General features: G+C 37.6%; 1 protein-coding gene across 6 annotated transcripts in view; it reads left to right on the top strand.

Annotated features, from left to right (window-relative positions):
• Positions 1–20,759, top strand: part of SENP6 (SUMO specific peptidase 6) — a 93,569-nt gene that overhangs the window by 41,101 nt on the left and 31,709 nt on the right. For 3 of the 6 annotated variants that reach the window (XM_084889247.1, XM_084889248.1, XM_084889251.1), the window contains 8 exons: positions 4,982–5,052; positions 6,808–6,950; positions 9,767–10,058; positions 12,131–12,360; positions 15,910–16,080; positions 17,676–17,709; positions 18,388–18,582; positions 19,923–20,149. In XM_084889247.1, the coding sequence (XP_084745373.1) occupies positions 4,982–5,052; positions 6,808–6,950; positions 9,767–10,058; positions 12,131–12,360; positions 15,910–16,080; positions 17,676–17,709; positions 18,388–18,582; positions 19,923–20,149 (1,363 nt within the window). The remainder of the gene's footprint in view (positions 1–4,981; positions 5,053–6,807; positions 6,951–9,766; positions 10,059–12,130; positions 12,361–15,909; positions 16,081–17,675; positions 17,710–18,387; positions 18,583–19,922; positions 20,150–20,759) is intronic. The other 3 variants (XM_084889249.1, XM_084889250.1, XM_084889252.1) reach the window with 1 other exon arrangement.

Consider the following 20,759-nt stretch of genomic DNA (forward strand, 5'->3'; position numbering starts at 1 on the left):
GTTTTCAGTTAGAGCTCAACTGTGAGAGAGTTTAATACATGTTTTTGAAAATTAGACTATAAGTTTAACATGAGTTTTGTAAAGTGAATACACTATTTTATAGAACTTTACATTTTTTGAAATCAGATCAATGGAAAGATTGATAAAAATTAATTACTATTAAAACCAAGCTTAAAATGGGGGGAGGGGGTTAAGGATACATGTAATACATTAATCAATAAAGAAATTTTAAAAAACACTAAGCTTAAAAAAGAAGAAGGCAACAGCCACCAGATCCTGGTTTCTAATACCACTCCAATAAAAGGAACGTGGAGAAATTTCTTTTTCTAGCGATGGGTTAAGGAAAACAGAATGAATGGACATCTTAAGTGTCAGAAACTAAGCAAGTATTCAGAAAAACCAGAAGGGTACTTGTTTCAACAGCATATATACTAAAATTAGAACAATACAAAGAAGTTTTTAATGGCCCCTGTTTATGGATGACATGCAGATAGTTAAGCATTCCATATTTTTGTAAATTTTATGTTATATTTTATCAGAATAAAAAGCACACACACACAAAGGAATGAGGTTACATCAAAACAGCACAAGGGCCAACTGAAAAAGCTCCCAAAGGCAAAAACTGAAACTACTGGATTACAAGCTAAAGTATAACAAATATTCATGAGTGGTATAAATGAATATATTTATTATTCAACTAGCCCAGGATTTTACAAACTGCAATAAAACGAATTGGGGGAGAGGACAGCTGTTTATTACTAAATTCCAAGAAATTTGTGTAGCTAGGCCCCCCTCTTCAGGAAGTGGAGCGTAACTAAACTAACTCCTTTGGTGGGCTAGACTGACTGACTGACTTCTAAATAGAGCGTGGAAAGGGAAAAATAGTTACTTCAGAGTGGAGAAACCTGGCAAACGGTCCACTTTTGCCAAAAGATCATGGTTAGCAGCACCAGTGTTAAAAAATCACATTGATAGCATGTACCGTCTGATAGGTGATAAGAAGGGCACTTCACGTCGGTGAAACTCTGACCCCAAACTCACAGCCTCAGTCTAATCACAAGAAAAACAACCAGGAATACCCAGGTTGAGGTGCATTCTACAAAATAACTGGTCACTTCTTTTCCAGTCCAATATAAGACTGGGAAACAAAGAGGAGACTAAGGAGACAGATTAAAAGCAGTGTATCCGGGATTGGATTTTGGAATGAAAAAGATATTAGTGAAATAGCTGGTGAAACTAAATAAAAGCTGAAGTTAATACTAGTGTGCCTGTATTGGTTTGTTTGTTTGTTTGTTTTTTACATGTGTGATGGTAATGAAGGCATTAACATTAGGAGAAACTTATAATGGATATTAGAGAATTGTGAATTGTATTTTAAACTTTTCTGCAAATCTAAAGTTATTCTAAAATTAAATTTATTTTTTAAAACTTGTATTGCTGAGGCCTGTCTAACCTTTACTAAACAGCATTCTGATATTGTAAACAACTCTGCAAACAAATAAAAGCTCTTTCAATTCACTTTATGTCGCTTGTAAAATGTTGCAACCATGAGGTGAGGTGTTATCTAAAACCTCTACACAAAACACAAGTCCTCAGAAGCCACCCCCAAATCTCCTACCTTATATGGCATGACAGGGATGCTTCTCTGCTTTTGCTTGGCTTGAGGTAGAAAAGAAATATCCACTGAAAAATTCAATCTTAGACTTGAGCTTCAGATCAGTTTGGAGTTTGAAATTTTATTATCTGTAGAATGATGGAACCCTTAAACCAAGAAATTAACATAAAATTTGATTTTTTCCCCCCACATAGCAAATCTTTTTAAAACTAAAATTTAAAGAACACAGATAGTTTGTGGCTAGAAAGTTTCATTCTTTTTTCAAGCTAATGCTTTTATTCTGAAATTCACACACTCAAATCTAAGGCATGTTTTTATTTCTGTAATTTATTCATTATAATTTTTAAAACAACTTAATTTGCCCTGTTTGTATAGGAAAATGTAGCAAAAACTGGATGTAGAGTGAGCATAATGTCTGAAATGCCCCACAACTGAGAATCGGGCCTAAAATTTGGGCACATGCCCTGACTGGGAATAGAACCAGTGACCTCTTGGTTCATGGGTTGATGCTCAACCACTGAGCTACACAGGCCAGGCATAATAGTTTATTAACATTAAATTACAATACATAATAAAGCATGGATATTATTGTCTCAGTCACTACTGAATAAATCTGTGCTTATATTTCCCAGAATATTTATATTTTCAGATTTTTTTTGGCTGCTCAAACTTACCTTGTTGATAATCCTTAGCATTTAAGTATATCTGTTGCCCTGACCAGTTTGCTCTGTGGTTGGAGTGTTGGTCCACAGACTGAAGGGTGTCGGATTAGATTCCTGGTCCAAGGATACATACCCTGGTTGCAGGCTTCCCACCCCCAGTAGCGGGGCGTGCAGAAGACAACCAATCAGTGTGTCTCACATCAGTGTTTCCCCTACTGCCATTCATTGGAAAAAGTATCCACAGATGAGAATTAAAAAAAAAAGATATCTGTTGTCCACTGTTTTAAAAAATATATATTACACAGAGTGTCCACAATTTTAAATAATATATACTACAGATAGTGTTTGGAGTTTACTATAATACTTTGCTTTTAAAATCATCATTTCTGTTGCAATTTAAAGTTGGTTTCTTAGCCCAGCCATGTGGCTCAGTAGTTGAATGTCCCATGCACTAAGAGGTCACTGGTTTGATTCCTGGTCAACGCACATCTGTGGGTTACAGGCTTCATCTCCACTAGTGGGCATGCAAGAGGCAGCCAATCAAGGATTTTTATTGATATTCTATCTCCTCCATTTCTCTCTCTAAAAAAAAAAAAACAAACATATATCTATATGCATATATATATTTAATATAAAAAATATATATATGTGTGTGTGTTTTTTAAGCTGACAGGGTGGAAATTGCCCACTTGTACCAAATGCTGCTCAATAATGATGAAACAATCATTACTCATCAATATTAATGCAGTTTAGCAGGATTCAGAGTTTTGCATTGCTATTTAATAGTTGTGTGACTGTGGATGGGCAAGTTAATTAACCTCACTTTGCTTCTGTTTCCTCACATATAAAGTGCTAAAATATATGTTTTATAAGATTATTGTGAAGATTAAAATACTTAATAGATGGGAAGCACTTAGTACCTGGCACATGATGCTCACTGTTTGCTAACTACTATTACAAATACACTACCGTCATTATGCTTATTATTTTCTTCCTTATGTCATTTTCATATTTTGTTTTCAATTTAGATAGTTTGACTTTTACAATACAGTATTAAATCTTTACAGGAAACTTTCTTTAGAGTTTTTGTATAATTTGGTATTGTTTACTAGTGTGAATGGATTTATAAGTAATAGAATAACCTCTTATTTTTAATATCCTGATTAAATAAAATAGGAATAATTTTAGGATAGCAAAGTAGCTATTATAGTTCTCTAGTCAATTGCATTTTGCCAATCTTCTTTAATGGTTTGTTTATCCCATAATTAGCTATAGATTTATTTAATTTTTTTGCTTTGTATTTTAGGACCCTTATTTACTAAGGATTATTTTCAGAATCCTGAAAATCAATTCTATTTATTTTTATGTATTTGTATATATTTATATACAAATGTAATGTATTTTTAAAAGTATAAGTATATTCCCATAATACAGTCATATTCTTGTATTAAAATTCTTGTATGATTGCTAATTTTGTATATAACACTTTTTGTACTTATTTTGGGATTTTCCTCAGCCAATATTTTATTTGCTATGTATTCTTTTATTTATACCCAACACATGTGAAAATGAAGCATTATGAGTTTTTTGTAATGAGTTATTTTTTTTAATTCTTACCCAAGGATATTTTTTCATTGATTTTTGGAGAGAGGGAAAGAGAGAAATATTGATGTGAGAGAAACACATCGATTGGTTGCCTCCTGAATAGGGCCCGGGCCAGGAAGGAGCCTACAATCAAGGTATAGGCCCTTGACTGAAATCGAACCCAGGACCCCTTGGACTGCAGGCCAACACTCTATCCACTGAGTCAAACTGGCTATAGCATGTAATGTGATTTTTATGAACTGATTAGGGGTCTGGGGTACAAAATTCATGCATGGGAGTGGGGGAGGGGTCTCCTCAGCCCATCCTGTACCCTCTCTAATTCAGGACCCCTCGGGGGATGTCCCACTGTCAGTTTAGGCCCAATTCTGGGATTTGACCCTAAACTGGCAGGCAGACATCCCTCTCACAATCTGGGACTGCTGGCTCCTAACTGCTCGCCTGCCTTGCTGATTGCCCATAACTGCCACACACACACACACACACACACCCCATTAGCCTGATCACCCCTAACCACCTCTGCATGAGGGCCTGATCACACCTAACTGCCCCCCCCACCACCAACCTTGTCGCCCCTAACTGCCTGCCTCCCCCCCTCCCCCCAATCTGGTCACCCCTAATTTCCCTCCCTGCAGGCCTGATTGCACCTAACCACCACCACCCCTACCAATCTAGTCGCCCCACACAGCCTGCTGTTCAGTCATTAGTCGTTCCTTACTAAACCCCCCCCTTCCGACCTTGTTGCCCCACACAGCCTGCTGTTCGGTCGTTACTGTGATAGCATCCCAGACAATTTGCATATTCCTCTATTAGTATAGTTTTATGTATTTGGGGAACTACTTTGAAAGAACAGTAATCTTAATGCCTGCTATGGGGTTTGATAAATTGACTGTCTAAACAAAAAATAGTCACTGACTTTAGAGATCTTATAATGTGTTACTAGTATGTTTCTGTAATATAGTTTTGTTATTTTACAGTATCACTTTTATATGGCAAAGAAGCTATGATTTGCTTTTAAAGTATTATAAGTATTTTCTCAATTTTTTCATTTTGAAAAATATTTTTTTTGTTAGAATAAAACTATGTATATTCCCTTTTATAGGAAAGAATATCCACCTCATGTCCAAAAATTTGAAAATAATCCTGTAAGGTTAAGTTGGCCCCAAGGTGTTGGTAAGTGTTCAATTTTAGCTGATACATCTGTAAAAGATTTTGAGTAGTTTGAAAGGTAGAAGTAAAGCTATGACCTTGGCATTAAAATATTCCCAGGTATAATATAAATATGTAAAAAAAAAAAATTGTAACTGAATTGACAATTTATTTAATTTTGAATAAAATCACCAAGAAATGGTTGCACATTCAGGTGATTACAATTTGAAATCTTTATTATTTTTTGTTAAGTTCAAAACTCAAATCTTTTTTGGGTTATAGCATCAAAATTCTGTGTTTTTTTAAACTACCGGTATATATAAAACCTTAATATGCAAATCGACCGAATGGTGGAAAGATTGGCAGAAGGACTGCTCGCTATGATGCACACTGACCACCAAGGGGCAGACGCTCCATGCAGGAGCTTCCCCCAGCCCACAGGTCCCGGCAGGGGCAGGTCTGACGAGCAGGCGGTGCCAGGCCAGCCAAGGCTGTGACAGCACCGGCCCTAATCACCCTGCTGGTCGCCCCACAGATTGGCCCTGATCACCGGCCAATCCTAGGTACTCTACCCATGTACAAATTTTGTATACCAGGCCTCGAGTGCTGGAATATTTTATCCTGTAACTAGAGGCCTGGTGCATGAAATTTGTGCATAGGGGGGGGTGTTCCTCAGCCCAACCTGTGCCCTCTCGCAGTCCAGGACCCCTCGCTCCTTACTGTCTACCTGCTCCCTGATCCTTAACACTCTGCTTGCTGCTCTTATTGCTGCCATGTGAGCCCTGCTTCTGGCTGAGCTGCACTCCCCCTGTAAGAGCACACTGATCACCAAGGGCAGCTCCTATGTTGAGTGTCTGCCCCCTGGTGGTCAGTGCACATCATAACGTCTAGTAGTTCTGATCATTCCGCTGTAATGGTCTTATATAAACTAGAAGCCCGATGTATGAAGATTCGTACAAAAATGGGCCTTCCTTTCCCTGGCTGCTGGTACCACCTTTCCACTCCGGCCCAGGAGCTGCCTCTTTCCACTCCGGCCCCGCCTTGCCACACTGCCCAGAGGCCCTGAATTGCTGGGGCGGTGCAGAACGCCTGCATCCCGCCCCTGGCCACTCGGTGTCTGCATATGCAAATTAACCCGCCATCTTTGATGGGTTAATTTGCTTACTCCTAATTGGCTGGTGGGTGTCGTGAAGGTATAGTCAATTTGCATCTTTCTCTTTTATTAGTATAGATATACCTGCATTATTGGGCTGAAACTGGCTCTTTTACATTACCTGAGGGGTCCCACCAATGCATGATCAGGGCCTGGGAGAGACAAAGGAGGTTGGCCAGTCAGGGAGGGACTATGGGAGGGCTTCAGGACATGTCTGGCCCATCTCGCTCAGTACTGATTGGCCGGACTCCAGCAGTAAGCTAACCTACCTGTCAGAGCATCTGGTGGTCAGTGCATGTCAGAGTGACTTGTTGACTGGTCTACTGTCAGCCCTCTGGTTGTCAGTGCACATCATAGCGAGCAGTTGAGTGGCCTTAGCATATCATTAGCTTTTTATGCTGTGATTGATTGAATGGCTGACCAGTCAACCAGACACTTAGTATATTAGGCTTTTTTTTTTTTAATAGGATTGTCTTGACTTAAAGTTCTGATTATTCTTTATTGGATGTGTTGAAACGTTATTTTAACTAAAACAATTTGATAAGTTAGTATTTTTTTATAATCAGGATCATGAGGAATTGATAAAATTTCATTTTAGTACTTTTATTTTTGTCTCCTTCCTTTAGATCCTATAATGAAGAAAACAGAAGAATCTGAATCGTACTTGGAGTCTGAAATCAAAAGGAAAGTATCACAGAAACGTCACAATTCATATCTATCTGCTACTCCTGTGTCCCCTGCCTCAAAAAAATCTTCAACTGATTTAGAGGTGGGTAAGGTAATTATACTTAGTTGTTTATGAGATGGTATTTTAGTAATATGATTTTTAGTATTTATTGAATTGTAGGTGAACTGTACTCATACTACTAAAAGAGAGACAAGTTACTTAGGCAAACTTTTCTGACTTCACTAGATTTTTTAACTATACAAAATCTAGAATGTCTTTTTCTGGAAAGAATATATCAGTGCAACATACTCCAAATAACTGCTCTCAACCAGAATTTTTTTTTTTAATTGATTTGAGAAAGAGAGTGAGGAATGGACAGTGGGGAGAGATAGATTTGTTCTACTTATTTATGCTTTCGTTGATTGCTTCTTGGATATGCACTGACCAGAGATCAAACCTACAGCCTTGGTGTATGGGACAAAGCTCTAACCAACTGAGCTATACCCAGCCATTGTCTCAATCAGAATTTTTTTTTAATACATTTTCATTGTTTTCAGAGAAGAAGGGAAAGGGAGAGAGACATGGAAACATCAGTGATTTGAGAATCATTAATGCGCTGCCTTCTGCATGCCCCCTACTGGGAACTGGGTCCACACCCTGGCATGTGCCCTGACCAGGAATGGAACCTCCTGGTTAACCACACAGCCAGGCAGGAGTAATGTTTTTAAGTGGAGTGGTTAGGTCTCATATATGGATCTGGTAGCATCCAAGTACAATACATCTTTATAATGACAATCTCATTCTGTCATTTCATTGTCACAACAAATATTTGTTCACTAGTTTCCTTTGATATTAGGCTAAAGTATTAAAATAATTTTCTTTTAGACTGAGTTATTTCTCTTAAAAAACATTAAATGGATAGTTGCCAGAGTGTAGGGGTAAGGTGGGATGGGTGAAAAAAGTGAAGGGGAATGTAGTCAATAATACTGTGGTTAGTTTGCATGTGACACATTATTCCTAGAATTAACAATCCTATATAATAAAAGCCTACTCTGCAAATTGTCCCTTTGGGTGGTCGTTCGACTTGCAGACTGAGAGTTCAACCACTAACCATCAGGGAGAGCACAGAACATGGTGGGCAGTGGCGCCATGGCGCTGGCAGTGGGTGCTCAGCTGCTGGGGCCTGTGAGGAGCCGGGCTGCAACCACTGGACTGCAGGGGCCCATTGGGCTCCTGGTGTGTTCACACAGGAGCAGATCTGCAAAGCCTGCCAGAAGACAGCATGCTGCCTGCCCGGCTTCCAGGAGGCCCACACTGCGCCCTGGCCCACGGCATCCGGCCACACTCACTGCATCTTCATGTGGGCACTCCGGAGCTGTGATTCAGGTGGTTGGGGGCTCAGAGACCCAGGTGTTGCCCAGGGCTCAGAGGTCACCTGGTCCCTGCCCTTCTAAGCCAGACGCTTGCACTTTGATCCCCAGCTAGGCCTAGAGACTGCACCTTCGTGTACAGGCCTTTTAGTACAGTATAAATACATATACAAAAATAATTATTAGTAGATTTAAATTGTATGTTGTTACAAAATTAAATAAGTAATTATTTGGCGTAAATATAGATGTATTGTAAATGCTGAGGTAATAAATAAGTACACAAATAAGTTTCACATAAGTACATGACTATGGAAAGAATTATAGTAATATCATCAATACCTTTAATTTTTTCTAATTTATATGCCCCAAATCACATGATACTGTTAGAAAACATTTTTTTAAATATATTTTATTGATTTTGTATAGAGAGGAAGGGAGAGAGATAGTTAGAAACATCGATGAGAGAAAGTCATTGATCAGCTGCCTCTTGCACACCCCCCACTGAGGATATGCCCAAAACCAAGGTACATGCCCTTGACCGGAATCGAACCCGGACCCTTCAGTCCCCAAGCTGACACTCTATCCATTGAGCCAAACCAATCCCGGCCAGAAAACATTTTTAATATCATAACTGTAACATAGAATAAGCCTTCATTACAAAATTTTTGAAATAATGACTTAGAAATCAATTGTCTTGCAAAATTTTGTTAACCAGTACTTATAATTCATTTTTTCAACATTTAAAATTGTCCTTTAGTTTGATTTAATAGTTTTTATACCACAGGAAATATATCATTAGTGATATTTTAAATGGAAGGTTTAGCATTCTTCTTCTTCTTCTTTTTTTTTTTTTTTAATGTTTTTATTGATTTTCTGCATATCCCTCAAAACAGGCATGTACCCTTAATGGGAATTGAATCGTGACCTCCTGGTTCATGGGTTGATCCTCAATCACTGAGCAAAACCAACTGGGCTAGCATTCTTATTTTGTAGAGGAGAAGCATTTGTAGTAGGAGATTCCTTGACATAAGCATAATCATGTTGGGTTTTTGGAAGGTTTTATGTAGAAATTGAGAAACTAGATATTGATTCCCTTTATACGTTAAGTGCCAAGCCTGTTTTGTCTTGCTTTCCGTTTAGCCCACGATATCCAATTTCACCAATATACTGGCGGCACCAGTGACTGACAGGTCTGGACAGAAAGTAAAGTGTCAGTCACTGGTGACTGACATGGCACTTTACGTGTTAAGATTATTTATGCCTTGTATGCTGGAGTGAAGGTCTCAAAAATTTCTTCAGCATTCTGCTGCTAAATTCTAACTAATATGACATATTCAGGATTTTTGTGGTAGTCATGGTGATGTGATGGGAAGTGAGAGTTAATTTTGAAATATTGTATGTATTTGTTCCATGATGTTGGAATAAAATGCCAAAGTCTTATATTTTTTTGAAACCTAAGTTTTCTGAACAGTATGAATATTGTCCAAAATGTGGTTAAGAAAAAGAAATCAGTCCAAATGTCAAAGTTGTGATACTCTTTTTCCTAAGGATTTGCCCAGAAGTTGCAGACCAGCTACAGCTTTGAATGAATCAACTGGTCCGTTATTGAGAACATCAAATCATCAGAATTCTGGAGGACAGAAGTCACAAAGCACAGCATTAACACCCAACAAGTTTTATGGCAACAGTGTGGGAAAGGTTCCAATTGATATTATTGTAAATTGTGATAGACAGAATTATTTACAGGCTAATGGGAAAGTCATTTTATCTAGGGCTAAAGGCGTCAAGACCACAAATCTAAAAGAAAGGAAAATAAGCTTGTCAGACCTGAATGATCCAAGTAAGTGTTTTACTCCCTTTGGTATTGCTTATATCAGTTCAATATTGTAAGGTGAACATGAGTATATTTGAGAAGTATAATTTTGTGTGAGTTATGTAACATTTTTGGGGTAGGTGATTAAAATTGTATTCATAGTTAGCAAATAATAACTCACCTGGCCTGTGGGTATCAGTAGACCTCTGTGCCACTGTAGCCCTGCCTTACCTGCTAGCTTGTTGGGCTCTAGCCTGCTGTCCAGGTCGATCCTGCACAACACGAAGTAGTGCATAGTGTGGCAGGCGGCCAGGGAGGAGCCCAAGCCCAGGCTGTGCGCTGTGCTCTGCTCATCCTGGCCCCGCTGTGATTACTGCTGCCGCTCGGGTATATAGGGGGAGTGTCCACAGGAGAGGCTCCTGCTGCCACAGCTGTGCTCGGCATCTGGCACCCATTGGTCAGCTGAGCAGTGTTCCTCTGTGGGAGTGCACTGACCACCAGGAGGCAGCTCCTGCATTGAGCGTTTGCCCCCTAGTGGTCAGTGTGTGTCATAGCTACTGGCCAGTCACCCAGTCACTTAGGCTTTTATATAGACACACACACACACACACATAATAAAAGCACAGAACTTGTCCACATTCCTAGGTCAAGTCCATGTATGCCTAGCTTTCTAACTTCAGCCTGGTTAATTTAATCTCTCTGACCTATAAATGGATACATTACCATATATATATGTGTGTGTGTGTGTGTGTGTGTGTGTGTGTGTGTCTGTCTGTGTCTGTGTGTGTAAGCAACCAAACAACTGGTCCACTGGTCACTATGATGCACACTGACCACCAGGGGGCAGATGCTCCCACAGCCAGTCAGCCCCAATTGGCCTCACCAACTTCCTGTGGCCCCTCACCCGGCTGACCAGCCCTGATATAGATTGCATGGTCAAGCAAAAAATGATTTTTAAGCTAATTCTTGATGCTAAAGTACAGAGTGCTAGTGGGATTCTGATTCTGACAGAACAAGCTTGTGGGTAATTGAGAAACAGAATAAGTGGCTAGTTGGACTGGAGAATAAAGAATGAAAAGTGGAATAGCATAAGAAAGTTGGAGAAGTAGGCAAGGCCCAGATTATGTACATTTATAAACCAGAGTAAGGAGTTAGGATTTGAAACAAGTGCAGTGTAGGTGACTTTGAGGAATTGTGATAACAGGGATGGGTTTGGTAAGATGTGTGTACACACACACACACACAAGCCTAAACGACCGAACTATCGTATTGATGCGTACTGACCACCGGTGAGGGGGTTGTGGGGAGTGGTGGTGGCAGACCATAATTGTAGGTCCCACATTGGGACCACTGCTCAGCTTACCAACAGGCATCAGACATATAGTTCATGGCTGGCTCCCGCAGCCCAGAGAGTGCTGCAGAGTAGCAGCGAGCCTACTGAGCGGCGGCAGTATGAGCAGTGGGGCTGGGATGAGCAGAAGCAGCAGGTGGCATAGGAGTGCTGGTTTCGGTCCAATCCCCAAAGACAAATCTATGCACCAAACCACTCGTTTAATATAAGTATAAGGCAGAAGAGTAAATTACCTTCCTAATAACTTTTCTTGTCCATGCTCATTTATTCAAGATTAATTGAGCATTTGGCACTGGTCCAAGTTCTTCCAAGGACCATTTAGGATTTTAGTGATTTCCTATATGCGATAAAAGTATGTGGTCACATGAAGCTTCATACATATTTAAAACTCATGCTATTTGTGAACAACTTGTATGCTGATTATCTTTATACTTTAGCTTTTTGGAACTTGGAAATGTATCTACTGATTAAACATTTAATCATAGGTGTATGTTTCTTTGTGGGTGATGATGATGGATTATAGAATCAATTTTGTACTTGTATGTTATTTTGTCAGTTACTATGCTTTATTTTTTAATTGTTTTATAAATTCACCAGATAGAGTGGATTATATCTTCATTTGCTTTTATTAATCTCAGATCTGGAGGAGATCCAAAGCAGATTTGGTATATTCCCCATTTTGGTAATATATTTACATTTTTTTAACTGCCAGAAATGAAATACATGAAGTATTTAACATTTTTTATAGTCATTTTGTCCAGTGATGATGATGATGACAATGACAGGACTAACAGAAGAGAGAGCATATCTCCTCAACCTGCTGACTCAGCATGTTCTTCCCCAGCACCATCCACTGGAAATGTAGAAGCAGCACTAAGTGAAAATACCAGTAGAGTAGAGCATGAACTAAGAAGCATTCCAGCAGATTCAGAATTAAATACAGTTCCATTGCCAAGAAAAGCAAGAATGAAAGATCAGGTACTTTTTACATTTTTTGATATTTATCCAGATTATGTCTCACCTTTGGGATGGATGTATTTGGAGGGTAATTTGGCAGTGTTACTAGGAGAAAAAGATAAATTATTCATTAAGTGTGGCTTAAAAGCCACTTGGAAGATTATTTGGAAGAACAATCCATTAAGTCACAGGTTAAAGTGTAAACAATTCAGCAAGAAGAAATAATGTCACAGCAGCAAGTTAAGTATAAACAAATATATTTGTATAATTTGGGAACAGGGAGAAATCATTTTTAACTTCATTGTATTCAACTACATCATTGTTCTATTATATCTTACTGTATAAATTTTTCAAAATACTCAGATGGAAAAGATAAAAATTATGGCAGGGAGTAGACAAACAATAGACCTAGAAAGCAGTATTTGTAATGCAGATGACATATATTATGTTAGTCTATGTAATATACTAAGAACTCTTAAAGAAGAAAAAAATAAAGTGAAGAAAAAGAATAGACAAAGAAAATTCAGATAATAAACTACCACATGAAAAGTGTAAATTAGTAAGTTAAAAATGACTTTACCTGTTCCCAAATTATACTGATATCAAGTATACTTATTTATACTTACATGTAGTGTAACACCAATATTATATCTTCTTGCTAAATAGATTACACTTGAACCTGTGATTTAATGGATTGTGCTTCCAACTAATCTTTCAAGTGGCATTATGAGCCCCACTTAATAACCATATTCTAAACAGACTTTCAAAATGAATACAAAATTAGTCGATATAAACTTCTGCCAAGAATCTGAGTAAAAGAGTACTTTTGTAATTTGCTGATGGAATAAAAAGGTGTTAGGATCTTTGGAGAAAGCAGTGTAAAAATTTCTATTGAAACATTTTAAATGACCAAATAATTTATTCCCTAGACTCAATTTCAAAGGAACCCCCCCCTCCCCCCCCAGTACATAAGAATGTATAAAAATGATTGTTGGCATATAACTGCATACAATATCATTACCCATTAATATGGAAATAGATGAAGAATTTATGATATATCCACCTCATGGGCTTTTGTGCAGCCACTGGCCAAAAAATATTCAAACTATATTAATGACTTAAGTTTTCTACATGGTACTGTTAATGGGAATACCAAGATGCAAAACTATGTCATTTTATTTGAAGAAAAAAAAAATTCTTTTTTTTGTAAATAACCTTTAAAAAATATTTTTTTAAACCTGCAAAAAAAATTACATATGGGGCCCTGGTTTGAAATGTGTTCCTATACACCAAAAATATCGCAAGTTCGATTCCCCAGCTGGTCAGTGTTGGGGCAGGTTTTGAATAGTTGATCAATGTTTCTCTCTCTCCCTTTTTCCTCTCTCTCTCTCTCTCTCTCTCTCTCAACAATTTTTAAAAAAATCAAAATAGATCCTTGGATAAGGATGAAAAAAAGTTAGACATGGGTTTATATATACATGTCAGGGATTATAGGAATATAAATAAAAATATGGGAATGTACATATTTGTTAAGATGGAAACCATAGGAATTAAAATAAAAAGCAATTATAAAGATTAAAGAAAAAGTAGGGATTAATATTTTTAATATAATCTTGAAGGATGCCTTTCCAAATGTGTATGCACAAGCAATAATAGCAAATGAAGTGACGAATATATTTGAGTAAATATATTCATGAAATATATGAAATACAGAACAGTGTAGCAAAACCTTATAAACATAATTTGATAGGTAAATGCAAATGAATTAAAAATAGGGAACTGACAGTATGAGTTAGTCCTTTATAAATTTTTAATTTTTTAAAAATCAAGAAATAGAAACTATAGTAAAATGACTAATGGAAATGAATAGAGTTCAAACTAATAGTAAAGTATTGAAAATGAAATTAAAGCAATGTATTTTAACTGTCAGTGCTAAAAAAAAAAACTTCAGGTATAATAGTATCTCATTTTGGTTAGTGTTTGGAAGAATAGAGTATTGATTATATAAACTGGAAAAATAATTGCTATTAGGCAATTTGGCAAAAATCATATATATCTGGATTTAGCTGTGAGAATACTTCTTGAAAAATAATGTGTTATGCAAAAAGTCCAGAAAGAACTCAGATGTCAGCAAAGGAGAATTAATTAAATCAATAATGGATTTCCATGTGCTAGAATTTGTGGGCGAGCAGTTTTCAATCGGCACATTGAACAATTAGGTTTCCTCAGAGATATTTTAGAGGCTCCTTGGAAGCGTATGGACTACCCTATTTCTAGACTCAGTCTCTACTATGTATTCAGCTGGAGCAGTTCTTAAATTATCTACTTACTAGAGGCCCGGTAAATGAAATTTGTGCATGGGAGGGGTAGTGTCCTTCAGCCTGGCCTGCATCCTCTCCAATCTGGGACTCCTTGGGGGATGTCCAACTGCTGGCAGTCAGACATCCCTCTCACAATCCGGGACTGCTGGATCCTGAGGGCTCGCCTGCCTGATCACCCCCTAACTGCTTCCCTGCTGGCTTGGTCGCCCCTAACTGCCCTCCCCTGCCAGCCTGATCACTCCAACAGCCATCTCCTGCTTGCCTGTTCTCCCCCAGTTGTCCTCCCCTGCTGGCCTGATCTCCCACAACTGCCCTCCCCTGCCGGCCATCTTATGGTGGCCATCTTGTGGCAACGTCATGCATGATGCCACTTAGGCTTTTATTATATATGGTTATTGAGCTAATAATCTGTTTGAATTCTAAAGCTAAAAAGAGTTTTTAAATCTATATGACAGATTTTTATTAATATGTGGGAAAATATGATAAATCTGTTAGTAAGCGTGAAAGAGCAGTTTACATGAACAAATGTGTGAATATCACATTTTGTTTTAATTTTTTTTTTCCGGTGACATAGATCACAGAAATATCTCTATTGGTATAATGAGAATAGTGCTTATCTCTATGCATTGCTCATTTTTCCTTCTTGTTTTTTGTTTTTTTTTTATTTTTAACCAGGATGATGTTTTATTATGTTTATAATAAAGTTTTTAACATAATTTTAATTACTTTAAATTTAAATTATAGTTATACTAGAGGCCTGGTGCATAAATTCATGAATTGGTGGGGCCTCTCTGGGTAGCCTGCAGAAATCGGGCTGAAACCTGCAGTCCAACGCTGCCTGCAGCTTCTATCTACTGCTCCTGTTCATTCTGGTCCCACTGTGTCTGCCATAGGCCCGCACTCAATCAGTCCCAATCACAAGAGTCTTGCACTGCTGCAGCAGCACTCACCATCCATGAGCCCTGCATCTGGTGCCCTCCAAAGGGGAGTGGCCTGTGGGGTCAGGCTGAAACTAGCTCTCCGACATTCCTTGAGGGGTCCTGTGTTGCGAGAGGGCTCAAGCCAGGCCAAGGACCCAAATGGTGCATGATCGGGCCTGGAAGAGACCACAGGAGGGCTCCAGGCTGTGTCTGGCTCATCTCGCTCAGTCCCAATCAGCTGGATGCTGACCAGGGACACACACACATATACACTTAGTTCAAAGCCTTGTTTTAGTACTTTAATAAGTGCAAATTTTTTTCTTTTTCAGTTTGGTAATTCTATTATCAACACACCTCTGAAGCGTCGCAAGGTGATTGCTCAAGAAACTTTAGTTGATCCTGTACCTTTAAACTGCCCAACTTCCTATGGCAGTGTCATTTTAAACTGTCGAAGTATACGAGTAGGGACACTCTTTCGGCTATTAGTAGAACCTGTAATTGTAAGTACATTCTTCTCTGTTCATTGTACCAATTATAAGATTCATAATTCTGTGGCTAAGGCTAATAAGTGATACTTTAAAATATTTAATTTAATTGAATATTAAATTATTTTTAAGATTTCATAATTTAATTGAATATTAAATTATTTTTAAGATTAATAGTATATAAATAAGTCTATCTAATAAAAGAATAATATGCAAAATAACCATCCCTCCAACACACAAGATGGCTGCACCCATGTAGATACATGATGTCTACCACAAGGTGGCCAGCAGGGGAGGGCACTTGGGAGGGACCAGGCCTGCAAGGGAGGGCAGTTGGGGGGGGGGGGGGGTGTGCCTTCAATGTGGTTCCCAGGGTGTTGTACATTTTTTTAAAACCTAGCTTGGATTTTTCAAAGGCTGTGTTATAAAAAGCAGAGGAAGGTTTCTCTCTGTTATAGACAAAAGAGAGACTTAATGTAACATTGCCATGAAAGAATCATTAGTGAGGAGAAATTATGTCAAATATAAAGGACAATTTTGAGCAGTTGGGGAAATTTGAATTGTATGTTGAATGAACTTAATTTTTATTTTCTTAGATGTTATAGTAATGACCTCTCTGCCTTTATACTGGTTTAGCAAAAGGGAAATGAGTGTGTGTGTGTTTGTGTGTGTGTGTGTGTGTATCTATATATATAAAAGCCTAAGCAACTGAATGACCAGTCAACCAGTCACTATGATATGAGCTAACCCCTGGTGGTCAGTGCACTCCCACAGCCAACATCCCACAGCCCCTTACCCAGGCCAGCCAACATTCACCACCCCTCCCCCCCCCCGCCAGCCAACCTCCAGGGCCCCAGTCAGCCCCAATCGCCAGGCTGAGGGACCCCACCTGTACACAAAATTCGAGCAACAGGTTTCTAGTATATACATAAAGAATGATTAAGTGTAGGAAGATATTAAGTTAGTGAATCTGGGTATAAGTATTCAGATATTGTAATACTAGACGCCCGGTGCATGAAATTCAGGCACTGGAGGGGGGAATCACCTCATCCTGGCCTGCTCCCTCTTGCAGACTGGGATCCCTCTAGCAGTCTAGGACCCCTTGCTCCTTACCACCTGCCTGTAGCGGCTGTGGGGAGAGGCTCCCGCCACTGCCATTGCACTTCCCAGCCATGAGCCCAGCTTCTGGCTGAGTGGCACTTTCCTTGTGGGAATCCACTGACCACCAGGGGTCAGCCCCTTTATTGAGCTTCTGCTCCCTGGTACTCAGTGTGCATAGGGTTCAGTCATTCCACTGGTCATTCCACCATTCTGTTGATTTGCATATTAGGATTTTATTATATAGGATTTTCTTAATTTCTCTCTGAAATTATGAAAAATAAGTCAATAGTATAAGAATATTGTCAGTATTTGAATCAGAAAGGCGAAGGCTACCTTTCTGAGAGGTAACTTGGAAGTGGGAGGTTATCTTGTTTTATATTTAAGCACACGGTAGATGATTCATTTCTTTTGCCCTCTGTAATCTAAGTGCCAAATAATATGTAATTTAGGGTGTTTGTTGCAAAATCCTCATAAATCCAGATTGGCATTAATTTGTTTTATTTTTTTAGTTTTGTTTAGATATTATCAAGATACCAATTGAAGGTAAGCTATAATATGTCTTTTTGCTAACTTAAGTTTTGTTTACACTAAACCACTTTACAGGAATGAAAGATTAAATTGTATATACATGATTAGTTATTAAATATATCTTAATACATTGCAGACGGATCACGAGAATTCTTGCTTCATACTACAGTGCTTTACAAAGTTATCATACTTTAAAAAGATATTAGCTTGTAAGAACAAGTAATAAATAACTTCAATATTCAATGAGTATTTCATTTTAAGCGTGCCTTTAACATTTATGTAAAACATTTTTTGTACTCTTTCAATAGAAACTTATCTGGCCACTGGGTAAAGCTAGCAATAAAACTATTGGTCCGTGATGTGTTATTATTGTAATTTCATTCTGTAATATCACAAAATCTGTGTTTAATTGTAAGTATATTTCATTATTATTGTAATTTCATTCTGTAATATCACAAAATCTGTGTTTAATTGTAAGTATATTTCATTAGAACCCCCTTTTGGGAAAAAAATGCAGAAGCTTCTTTAAGATAGTTATAAAGATTTTTCTTCATTTCCCACTAGAAGTTACTATTTACAGAGCATAATAAATGTGTTTTACTTTAAACTTGTACTTTCTCACATTCTTCTTCCTTTATGAATTTGCTGTTTTAAGAATTGATTTATTTTCCATTTCCATTTGTTTTTCTACAGAAGCAGAAGCTGATCCAGTAGGCTTTTCTTTAAATACCTCTGATCTAACTAAATGTGAATGGTGTAATGTTCGTAAATTACCAGTAGTATTTCTTCAGACGACACCACCAGTTTATGAGAAACTAAGCATGCTGATGCAAATGAGTATGAATGAAAATCTTTGGACTCATTGTAAAAGAATGCATAAGTTAACAAGTAAGTTATGTAGGTTGGATTATAATAAGTACAATTCATTGCCTAGCAGAATGTGAGTATGCTTTGAGAGATCCTTTGCATGTATATTATATTAGAGGCCCATTGTAGAAATTAATGCACTGGTAGGATGCTTAGTGGCTACTGGCTGCCAGCCAAGTACTTCCTCCCTTCCCCTGGCTGCCTGCCACATCCCCTGGTCAAACTCTTGGATAAACTCCCGGTCAAGGGAACAATATTTACTAGAAGCCCAGTGCATAATTCAAAATCCTGCAGCATTCCCTGGGCCCCACAGCAGCCACTGCCGGTCCAGCCCTGCCTTCCTCTCCAGCTCTTGAAACAGCCACGGCTGCTGCTGATCAGGCCCTGCCCCAAGGCTGCGTTTGCAACCTTCTATCTGGTCAACCCATGATGGTGCCCCAGTTAATTAGCATATTTCTCTATTTTATCTATGTATTCCTTATAAGAACCTTGTAGGATAGATATTGCTTTCCCCTTTAATAGATGAGGAAAAGCCCACATGAAGTGGAAGTTCTAATGATAAAACACAGGTTTGCTCATTGATGAAGTTTTTGAAATTGTTAAAATTCAAAGGTCTGCACTCTTTGACCTTGTATTATCTGAGTAAAGTGATTTTTGTTTTAAATTTCAAATAAAGTTTACTTTCAATATTATTTTATACTAGTTTCAGGTGTACAGCATAGTCCTTAGATAAAATGAACTTTTTAAAATGCACTGATAGGTACTAAGTGCAACCATATAAATCGGGAATCCTTGAAACTTAGCCTGAATTGGAAATTTGCAAGTTTGTAGAATGTATCTTCAATCTCTATAATAATTGATACCATTCTGATGTTTATGACAAAGCATGAATATTTGTAAAATAAATACTTTTCAACAGAAATTGCTGCTTCAGCTTAAGAGTTTGCACATTTGTGAATACCAGTTTTTACAGTTAAATTCTCTAGCTCACTTGGAAATTTCTTACTTGTGTTTGATAAAATTTTTAATTTATACATATATAAAACTATAAATATATTTCGATCCTATTAGATGAAGCAAATGAGTTATACCCACGAATAGATTTGTTCTTCATCTACTGCTAGAGTAATGTGTTCTGATTCCTTTCTCTTAATAACTTAGGTGACATTGTCAGGTAACACTGTCACTGATCTTCATTTTGTATTTATTGCATATATAGATTGCCAAATATTGTTTTAAACATTGATACGGGGATTTCTGGTGACGTTCTTGGAATAACTAGTTGTTACTCTTTTTTCTAATAACTTCTATCTAGTACTTATTTTTTTCTTTAAACTTACATTATATTGATTTCTTTTCAGATTTGGAAGAACAGTATATAATTTTAATTTTTCAAAATGCCCTTGATGCTCAAGCAAGTATGGTATTTGAAAGTATCGTTACTGAAATTGCTGTAAAGAACAATGTATCCAATTTTTTTGCAAAAATTCCCTTTGAAGAAGCTAATAGTAGACTTGTTGCCTGTACAAGAACCTATGAAGAGAGGATCAAAGGAAGTTGTGTTCAAAAAGAAAACAAAATTAAAAATGTAATTATGCTTTTGAATTTTTAAATCTTAACATTATAGCTATAAGGGGAAATACATTTTATTATGATACTGTTCATTTCAGAGTTAGATTTTTAAAATTCCATCTCAGAATTATTTGCTTTTATATGCAATTTATAAACTATTTTATGTCAAAATATAATGGTGAATAGGTGACTTTGTGACAAAAACAGTATTTGGTACAAGTCTAAGAAGGATTTTTAGTTCCTTTCCATACTCTATTCTTTTTTTAAAAAATATTTTCTTATTGATTTTATTGAGAGAGAAATATATTTTAACTGCCTCCTACATGTTCCCCGCTAGGGATCAAGACAGCAACTTGGACAGTTGCCCTCACGAGTATTCAAACTGGTGACCTCTCAATGCATGGGTCAGTGTTCAACCAGTGAGCCACACAGGCTGGGCTCCATACTCTATTCTTTTTTTACTTTTTGTCTCCTTTTACTCTCTCTTTTTTTTTTCTCTCTTTCAACATACATATACATTACTGCTATATTGCAGTCTGTTATTACCCTGCAGGTTTGTAGTCATGCCATTGGCTTTAATAAAATAAAGGAGTTTTGGTTCCTGATGTATACTTACATGTAACATG

The sequence above is a fragment of the Pipistrellus hanaki genome (assembly GCF_964339955.1).
Source record: "Pipistrellus hanaki genome assembly, chromosome: 7".
Taxonomy (NCBI): Eukaryota; Metazoa; Chordata; class Mammalia; order Chiroptera; family Vespertilionidae; genus Pipistrellus; species Pipistrellus hanaki.